Source organism: Mya arenaria, chromosome 13, assembly GCF_026914265.1.
Source record: "Mya arenaria isolate MELC-2E11 chromosome 13, ASM2691426v1".
NCBI classification, from domain to species: Eukaryota; Metazoa; Mollusca; class Bivalvia; order Myida; family Myidae; genus Mya; species Mya arenaria.
In genome coordinates, this window is record NC_069134.1 from 43,936,684 (window position 1) to 43,946,571 (window position 9,888).

The following is a 9,888-nucleotide window of genomic DNA, read 5'->3' on the forward strand; positions in this document are numbered from 1 at the left end:
AACCTATACTCCGATAAGACGGTTATCCTAAACATCCAATCATATACCTCAAAAGTCATTGCTTATAGTCAGTAATACGGGATTGTGCAGCCTTGGTGGCATAAAATAGACATTGATTGTGATGTTTCTTTGGCTTTTGTGCCATAAAGTAGTCCTTAATAGCGGGGATTAATAGGCCTTTATGACATAAAAGTAAACATTGATAATAAGGATTGTTTGGCTTTTTTCTGTTATAAAAGTAAAAAAAAAATGATGACGGGGAGTGTTGGAACTTTATGCCATATAATTAGGGTTTAGGAAGTGGAGAGTGTTTGCTACATTGCTTTTCGCTATAGTTTCATTATGTTTGAAAATTATTTGCGTGTTTCGTCTGGGTGCCATTGATTAATGTCTGAATGCTTAAGCTATTTATGCTAATGAACGTAGATATATGTAAGTGGCTAATGTAAATAAGACTATTATTTGAACTACTACTGTACACGTTAATTTTCTGTGGACTTTTAATCACTCTAAAGGTTGCACTAGCAGATCCAGGGGCATACCTATAGTTCTAATATCATAACGAGGTTTCTATTAGGACGACTAAGTGGCTTATATAATTTGTATATTTTCGTTAAGCGGGAAAAACGAGGGAAGATACATGTATAATTGTGAACCCATGTTCAGATACTTTTACTATTCAACATATTCTAAGTGCATAGCTATCTATGTGTATCTATTCGCACAATGGATCTATCAGTAGCATGCGCCTAGGATATTTCCTGGCGTAGATGTTCACAATTTCCTCAATATCCAATTTTATGTCCCTATGAATGAAGAGTAGCATGAGAGCGTTGAACCGGCTCTGGCCCATGGTACTCCTGTGCGGGTTCTTGATGAATTTCCATGACGAGTTGGACCGTTCCACTCCTGCTGATGTCACAGAAGTTAAAAGCAACAGTGTAAGCACTTTCGATATGTTGGGATACATATGTTGGCATGTTTCGGTCAATGTTTCGACAATAGTCGACGGCTTGTTTTCCGTGTTCCTCCAGGTCTGTTTCCAGAGCTGGACCTCTTGTACGAACATGTCTGGCTGTGGCATGTCATCTCTGTAAAAGTCCAGAAGAGCTAGCATCGACTCTTGAGTGGCGCTGGCAGCTAAAGAAACTGTGCAAACTCTTCTGTTTCTTGGGGCGTTTGGGACTTGACGGCGCAGCCATATTTGTTGTCGTATAAATGTACCCAAAGGAAATTAATTGACTGATGTGTTTGTTTGTATGGGTTTTACGGCGCATCAACATGATCATGTTATATAGTGCCGAATTATTACAGTAAGGGAAGGCGGGAACGTTTAAATTGCGTGCACTCTGTGTTGTGTACGAGTACATCTCAAAAGGCAATGTTGTATAAAGATACGCGAGCGAAGCGAGCGAAGAAAAAATAGGAAAATATAGTATATTTTATTGTTTCCATACCAAAGAACATGTAAGCTCCGGGAATTTTAGGGGGGGGGGGCGTGCGCCGGGTGCGCCCCCCCCCCCGGATCCGCAAGTGATTGTGTCATATAAAAAGATCAACCAGTCATAAGTTATATAAAAAATGATTCACTCAAAGGAGGAAGTTAAGTTGTGGAAAAGGTTACATGTTTAGTGGTTAAAAACCTTTTTCTTCCGTTCCGAGTATGGCTAGTTTTTCTTAAGATTGTTTTATGATGGAATATTATATTGATGCAATTAAAAAGTAAAATTCGAGAACTAGCAGGTAAATAATAATAATAATAATAATAATAATAATAATAATAATAATAATAATAATAATAATTGTATAACTACTACTACTACTACTACTACTACTACTACTACTACTACTACTACCACTACCACTGCCACTGCCACTGCCACTGCCACTACCACTACCACTAACACTACTACTACTACTACTACTACTACTACTACTACTACTACTACTACTACTACTACTACTACTACTGCCACTACTACTACTACTACTACTACTACTACTACTACTACTACTACTACTACTACTACTACTACTACTACTACTACTACTACCACTACTACCACTACTACCACTACTACCACCACTACCACGACCACCACTACGACCACCACCACCACCACCACCACCACCACCTCCACCTCCACCACCACCACCACCACCACCACCACTACCACTACCACCACTACTACTACTACTACTACTACTACTACTACTACTACTACTACTACTACTACTACTACTACTACTACTACTACTATACTAATACTAATAACAACTTTATTTCACGAAGGTTACATATATACTAAGTGTACAATCATTATAGACCAACTACTTATTTCCAGCATGGCCTTCACACATAAACTATTACAAAAACACATATACTAACTTACATATTAAGCAACATACAAAACATACAATCACACTATCACTATCATACATTTCTCATGTAATTCAACATAATTATTAATTATGCATGTATTCAACATTTCTTCGACAAACACAACTCAGTTTAATATGATGATTATAAATAACAATAATTTCATCCTGTAAATAATGTAGATATATTCAGTAAAACTACATTCAATCAATATATTTTCAACATTTACACATTTGGTAGTATCCATTACAAGTTGTTGCAAGAATGTCATATACGTACATTAACCCAATCATGTAAATAATGAACTATTTATTATAATGTGAATTAAATAAAGTGTCAAGATTTTTTTCATAAGTGATAATATTATTCTGCCAATAAGTAGCCTTTTAATGCATGTTTAAAGGCTGGTAGCTTATCTTGACATTTAATGTATGTAGGAAGATAATTCCAAATTTTCATTGCTTTATAGGCAAATGTATTTTTGATATAGTTTGTTCTAGGTTTTACAACAAAAAGATCCTTGTTTTCTGAAGAACGCAACCTATAGTGCTCGTTTTTGGCAAATGTCAACAATTATGTGAAGTACGAAGGAGTCAAACATTTCATGCTTTTGAAAACAAGTAATGAAAGATGATAATAGCACCTGTCTTCAAAAGATAGCAACCCTGACTGTTTGAATATGTTTCCAGAGTGGCTAGTTCCCGACTTTATTATTAGCTTAATCGCTCTTTTCTGAATATAAGTGATTTTTGTGGTATCTGAGGAATATGTAAATCCCCAGACACTACAACAGTACTCCATGTTTGACATGATATATGCATTATAATACAATAATTTCATCTCGTCTGTTAGATAATATGCTATTCTTCTTAGAAGTGCCAATTTTAAATTAAGACTATTCACTACAGTATTAACATGTGTATGCCATGACAATGTCTGATCAACATGCACCCGAGGACCTTTTTTGACATTTCACGTTTTCTACTGACAATCCATCTATTGATAGTTCAAGGTGCATTGCATGTTTTGCTTTATAGTTAGTAGATATGTCACGGTACCGATAACTACACATGTGGTGAAGAGGTGTGCAAGCGGTCCGGTAGGTCAGTCGGTAGAGCACTCGCCCTGATAGCGAGGGGTCCCGGGTTCGAGCCCCGGTCTGGCTGCACTCTTTTTTCACCCTATGACACATATAATCATATATTTGGTTTTTGATGGATGGATTGACATATTATTCGTCTTACACCAACAGTTCACACTGTTAAGACTTTTTTTGTATATCTGATTGAATGCTCAATATATTTGGACCTATTTTGTATAACGTCTTGTATAATCATCTGCATATAAGTCAATACATGAATTGGAAGAAATTAAAGGCATATCATTGATGTATATTAGAAAAAGTAAGGGTCCGAGTATTGATCCTTGAGGGACACCCGACAAAGTTTTCATTTTCTCAGAATAAATGTTGTACCCTTTTACAAATTGCATCCTGTTAGTCAGATAGGACCTAAATAATTTCATAGACCTGTCTGTGAAGTGATAAAGTTTAAGTTTGTGTAAGAATATTTCATGGTCAACTAAGTATTATTATTATAATTACAATAGTAATAATAAAAGTAATAATTACATTGATGATGATGATGATGATGATGATGATGATGATGATGATGATGCTGCTGCTGCTGCTGCTGCTGATGCTGATGATGATGATGATGATGATGATGATGATGATGCTGCTGCTGCTGCTGCTGCTTCTGCTGCTGCTGCTGATGATGATGATGATGATGATTTCTAATACATGATTTATACTAGCAGTGTAATATTTTTTCAGATAAAACAGACGAAAATGAATGAACAGATGAAAAGAACAATTAAACTGTTTGTCTTTATACTGGTGGCTATCAGTGCAGAACTTCAGGCGGCAAACCATCCAAATCAAACGAAACTAATTCGTCAGTTTAAACCCGAACAAAAAACATGTAAAGTTCTTTTAAATCACACAAGTGCTCAGAAGCTTGCGAAGTCCTTCAATGTATTTCAGCCAGACTTTGCTAGACTCCAGTTGTATTTCCACAACATTTCCCACGTTGGCTACAGGAATGATGTTATCATGCCATTTCACTGGGTGTGGACGTACTACACAGTACATGGTCTGTTCACGTACCTCAAGTGGCCTTTGGACTTCCCACTATTGTCCTTCGGTCTCCTCGGTGCAAAGACATTACCAGATGGGCACTATCTCGAGTTGGTAGCTGTTAACGCATCTAACTGCACACTTACTATTGGGGAACTTGAAACGACCAGACAAATAGCAGAAGCGCTGAAAGATTTTTCTCATAATTACATCGAGAAAAGCCGCAATGAGAAAGGCTTTGATTACTCCTACTGGTGTTATTTGGCCGAAATCCCTGGTATCGAAGAGACGATAAAATATAAACTGAGAATATATACTGGCTATCCGTTGTCAACTGCAGGGTATAATTGTTGCCATACAGAGCACAACATCACTAATGCCAGTGATAGTTTTGTGGTATGCAAAAATAAGCAATACACGCAAAGCATTGAAAGCTCTCTCATACCATATGCAATGAGTTTGGTTGCCTTTGCATATTTTCCTATTGCATTAATGAAAGCAAGCAAGCGCTTAGTAAAAGTAAACACACGTATGCAACCTCGAAACAACGACCAGAATCGGTACATAAGTGTTGAAGAAAATCCGGACTTAACTTCGGACGAAACGGATGAAGGAAATTTCGTTTATTTAGATGGTACAGCTCCAATATGTTTTACAAATATAGTCAGTGGACTCTTCGGATTTAGCAGAAAGTACCCATATGCAGCTTCTAGAATTCATAGGGCGCTCTTTGTCTCTCTTGTGCCTAGTATCATCTATATTCGGCTTCTTGTGTACAATAAATATCTGAAAATGGACACGATGGCAATGTTGAAGCATAATTGTCCGCTTGGATATCTGTCTCTGCTTGCAGGATTCGAAAACAGCAGAAAAGTTTTCCTACCGGCTCTCGGTGGTCCATTCTGTCTTCTTTTAGCATATTACATTGCAAGCGTGATCTTTCTAATTTTGCCTTCCGATATTGATAGCATATTTGAGTTGGGATCAGAACGAAATTATTCTTTTTCGCATTTTTCTCCCATGTTATTCAGTCTGAAAACAATAGAAAAATACTCCCACAGAAATATTGTGTGCAAATATGGATATGCAAAAGCAAGCGCTATATGTTCTGGTGGTGTTTTCATGTTAACAAATCCAATTTTCTGGTGCTATATGTTTCAGGTTCAATTTCATCGGCTGGTGACCGTGTTTGAGTCATTAAAACTCGTGTTCAGAAGATATTTTCCCTTATGCATAATGTCATTTGTTGTCCTTTGCCCAATCGTGCTAGTATTATGCATTCTTGAAATAATGTTAGTGATTATACTCTATGGCTTTCCAGTGTTTAACTGGATGTATGTGGTCGTTCAAAGCTACACTCGATTTATTGTCCAGTTGTTCCAAACACATCCTGTTCTTTCCAAATTGGGTCATTTCACACTCCTGAAATCAGTTTTCAGCATTTTCATTAGCATATTCTTCTTGTACTATGTATTCAGTTTTTGTACAATATTTACGTACACGTTTGTGTTTCTGTCTAAGATATGTGTATTTAGTTTTCTGGCAATTATTGTATATCCTTCCACCTCGTTTGGCTACCTTTTCTTTGGAATTGTACTTGTGTATTACATTTTCAAAATGGTAACAGGTTTTGGTGAAGGATATGTAGAGCTTCTTTCTGAAGCAGTCGAAGCTAGTACAGAGTTGGAAGACGATCCATTCAGGGCTCATGTTGTAGATGGTACCTTAGTCGTTTCCGATACACAGTTCGGAGGAATACGTAAACTTCAGATTGGTTCAACAACAATCGAGTTGACAATCCAGCAGCAAAACATTGTTCAAGGTCGACTTGCCTCAGGGAAAGCCAAAGTAAGACAAGAAAACTATAAATCTGGAATTCCGAACGATCTTTTCATGAAATTGGTCAACAAATATCGCCCAGTTCACATTCAAGTAGCTCTTGCAACTTTAAAGCTGATACTCATCATGTCGCTTATAGCTTTCACGCTTAGCATCATAACTACCAAGCCCTTAGGTGCAAATGAAGGGATATCGGAGGTCATGCATGTCGTGTTTCTCCTTGCCATAGGTGCTCTGCCAAGAGTTTTGGAACTCGCGTTCAATAATATGAACCATTCTGTTCAAAAGGATATAAAACTTAGAAAGATAAAAGCCGACATTTTGAAGTACTGGCATGGAGCGGATGTTGGTATAGTGGAGGAAATCAAATGAGTAGTAGCAGTAACACCACCCAGTATAAGTTATTAAGCCGAAACTAATAAAAGACCTTCACAGATCTTGTGTTCGTGCGTGCAGTTCAAAATGTCCCAGATTGGCTCGTTTATATGTAAGCTAAAGGCAGTCTATGGGACTTGAACTCATTAATAAATAGATTTCACCCACCACCATTTGTTTTCGCAAGATTTTCAATTGTTATATGTATATATTTACACCTCAACTTCCATTCCTTAAATGAACTGCCTTGCAGCAATTGCGTTCATCAATCGATGAACGCAACATCTTCGGATATGTTCGGATCGCAATTCATTGCATAACAATATACATGAAAAAGATTTATCTTGTTATTGTTTGTATTGTGTCAGAAGGTCCCGTAAAATATAAATCAACATTTTAGAAAGTGTTAGTTTTTTAAATTTTATATGTGTAGTTGCCATAACTGTTTGAATTTTACGTTTTAAAGTGATTTCAAGTGGTTGATCTTTTCCCGCGATATTGTGACGTCATTTGAAAAAAATGCTTCCGGTTAGAGTCGGGTCGTTCTATTTACAGAATGGGTAGGAATGGGTTACTGAAAAGGTTTTTTTAAATGAAATTAAGTTTTTTTTTAACAATTCTTGAATAAAATAATGAACTATTGGTGTAAATATAAGTCATGAATTGCGGGCTTGATATCATTATCGGGGATATGAACGCAATTGGGCTGGTCAAAGTACTCGTGGAGTCCTTTGGACTCCACACACTTTGACCAGCCCAATTGCGTTCATACCCCGATAATGACATCAAGCCCGCAATTCATTCCTTAAATATTGGTCATAAATGTGCAAAATGGGTGCAGCTTAAAAAGTTCTTTTGATTATACAAGTGTTATTTTCTGAGCATTTGCATAATTCATTGTCAAAATGAAAGTTTTTTTAATGTAAACATTTGTTCTACTGCTTGTGTAATTTTAAATGTATGTTTTTATTCTTTTTTTTCATAATTAACGTGAAATTGTGTCTCTTTGGTCTGGATGTGTTTGTTAAATTATAATTCATGCAGCCTTTGCGTTATAATCATGTTTACATGTGTGCAAATATTTCTGTCACAGTTTCCTCTTATACTGCATGCTTCCACAATTTCATTGAGTACTCTTGTTGACTTTATACTTGTTGACGTATAGCAATAATGATTTTAGTTCAATATATAAAACTAGAATTAGTATGTATTTTTCCGCTTAAAAATATATGGATGAGTTCGTCTTTGGAAAGACTTCACTGATATTGTTTTTAACATTTGCAAACAGATGTATAAAATACCACTTGTGTTATGTTTTGGAATAAAATTATATACCAACATTGCATAATTTATGTTCAGATAAATCATGTTCTCAAAACAAAGAATTGATAATTGTAACTTTCCTTTTGGCATTAAATATATATCTCTTAAAACACAGCGTCGTTACAAAGTTTATTTTGGAAGGCAAACTTCTAACGATGTTCTCAACAACTGCGGAAGGGACAACCGGGGGTAATAAGGTGGTCTGTTTTCCTACTAACATTCCACATAGAGACAGCCAAGTTCGTTCCATTGATATCCCCCGTCCGATTAGGCAAAGATGACAGGGAAATCACGTGTTGGTGATATATTCCATCAGAAACATGGAATATGGTTGCAGAGTGATGGACTTTTATAACAGTAAATATGAGATATGAGTTTGTTTGCAACTGTTTGAAAAAAAAGAATATTGTATATCGATTTATTTTAGATTTGACCTATTAGCCTAGTTTTTGACCCAACGTTACCAAGTTTCAAACTAAAAAATCTGATTAAGTTTCATGAAAATTGGACCGGCAGTATTGCAAAAATATAGCCTCTAGAATGTTCCCAAGGTTTATCCATCTAAGTTTTGATCTGATGACCTCGTTGTTGACCCGATGTGACCTAGTGTCAAACTATGCAAATATTTCTTCGAGGTAAATATTCTAATTAAATTTTATGAAGTTCGGAGCATATGTATTGCGTCTGTTTGTTCTCAGATTTCTCTTATATTTGACCTAATAACCAAGTTTTGACCCTATGTGACCCGTTTTAAAAGTCTACCAAGATGAAATTAAGGGGAAGATTCTGACAACAGTTCGATGAAAGTCTGACCAATTAGTACCAATATTAAGTTCCGGACATGAGTTTCAAATAGTTGACCAAGTGACCAAGATTCTGACCTTACGGGACCCAGTTACAAACGAGTCATCGAAATTATCAAGATTCAGATTAAGTTTCATATTGAACCTGATATATTGCCTCTAGAATGTTCCAAAGCTTTTTTCTAATGTTTGATCTGGTTACCTAGCTTTTGATCCGAAGTGACCCACTTTAAAATGCGGTGAGATTTCAGCAAGGATAACATTCTGTCCAAGTTTGAACATAATCTGACCAAGCATGACCGTGATATGGTTCTAGACAATAAAATATTTGACTTTGTTACCAATTTTTTTATCAAATGCAAGCCACTTTTAAATATGCTCAGGGGATCATCAAAGGGATTCAGATCGAGTTCGACGGATGGTGAACCAAATATAATTCCTCTATAGTATGTTTTAAATATCTTCCTAAAATTTAAAGTAACCTTATTTTTGACACCGTGTTTCGTTTACATTCGTTCGATGTTCATCAAGGGGAACATTCTGACCAACATTTATGCGAAAAGCTACAGAAACAAGCTCAGTAGCAAAACGTTTAACCATAAACCCGGTTTAATGGCACTGGGTAAGACATAGAACATAAAATCACAAACAAGAAACATGGAAGAACAGCACAAAACTCCACAAACGGCACAGTGCATAAATACTATGTATGTTTATCAAGGATTGTTAGTTACCGCCTTGGAACGGTCAGTAAAATGTAAATTTACTGGGGTTTAAACCAGTTTATGTGCACAAACCTCACTCCCAACAATCCTTAATAGAGATAAAACGCAAAGTAATAATTAACTTATATGTAAAACCCAAGTACTTCTATGATTAAAGATCCCAACTCTATCTGCAGACGAAGGAATACAATTCAGAGTACCTAAAGCAAAAACTTTTCAAAGATACGATGCAGTCATTGTATGAAACTATAAACATCACACACAGTCTGCCTTATAAAATAAAAGGTTTAAAACTGTGTGATCATA

At 36.1% G+C, this 9,888-nt stretch overlaps 2 protein-coding genes across 2 annotated transcripts; one reads left to right on the top strand and one right to left on the bottom strand.

Annotated features, from left to right (window-relative positions):
- Positions 1-715: 715 nt before the first annotated feature.
- LOC128215288 (52 kDa repressor of the inhibitor of the protein kinase-like) lies at positions 716-1,117 on the bottom strand. The gene has a single exon (XM_052921993.1). The coding sequence runs from the start codon at positions 1,115-1,117 to the stop codon at positions 716-718; it is 402 nt and encodes a 133-aa protein (XP_052777953.1).
- A 495-nt stretch (positions 1,118-1,612) lies between these two features.
- On the top strand, positions 1,613-7,441 carry LOC128213206 (uncharacterized). The gene is made up of 2 exons (XM_052918764.1): positions 1,613-1,743; positions 4,215-7,441. The coding sequence occupies exon 2, from the start codon at positions 4,230-4,232 to the stop codon at positions 6,726-6,728; it is 2,499 nt and encodes an 832-aa protein (XP_052774724.1). The 5' UTR covers positions 1,613-1,743; positions 4,215-4,229; the 3' UTR covers positions 6,729-7,441.
- The last annotated feature ends 2,447 nt before the right edge of the window (positions 7,442-9,888 follow it).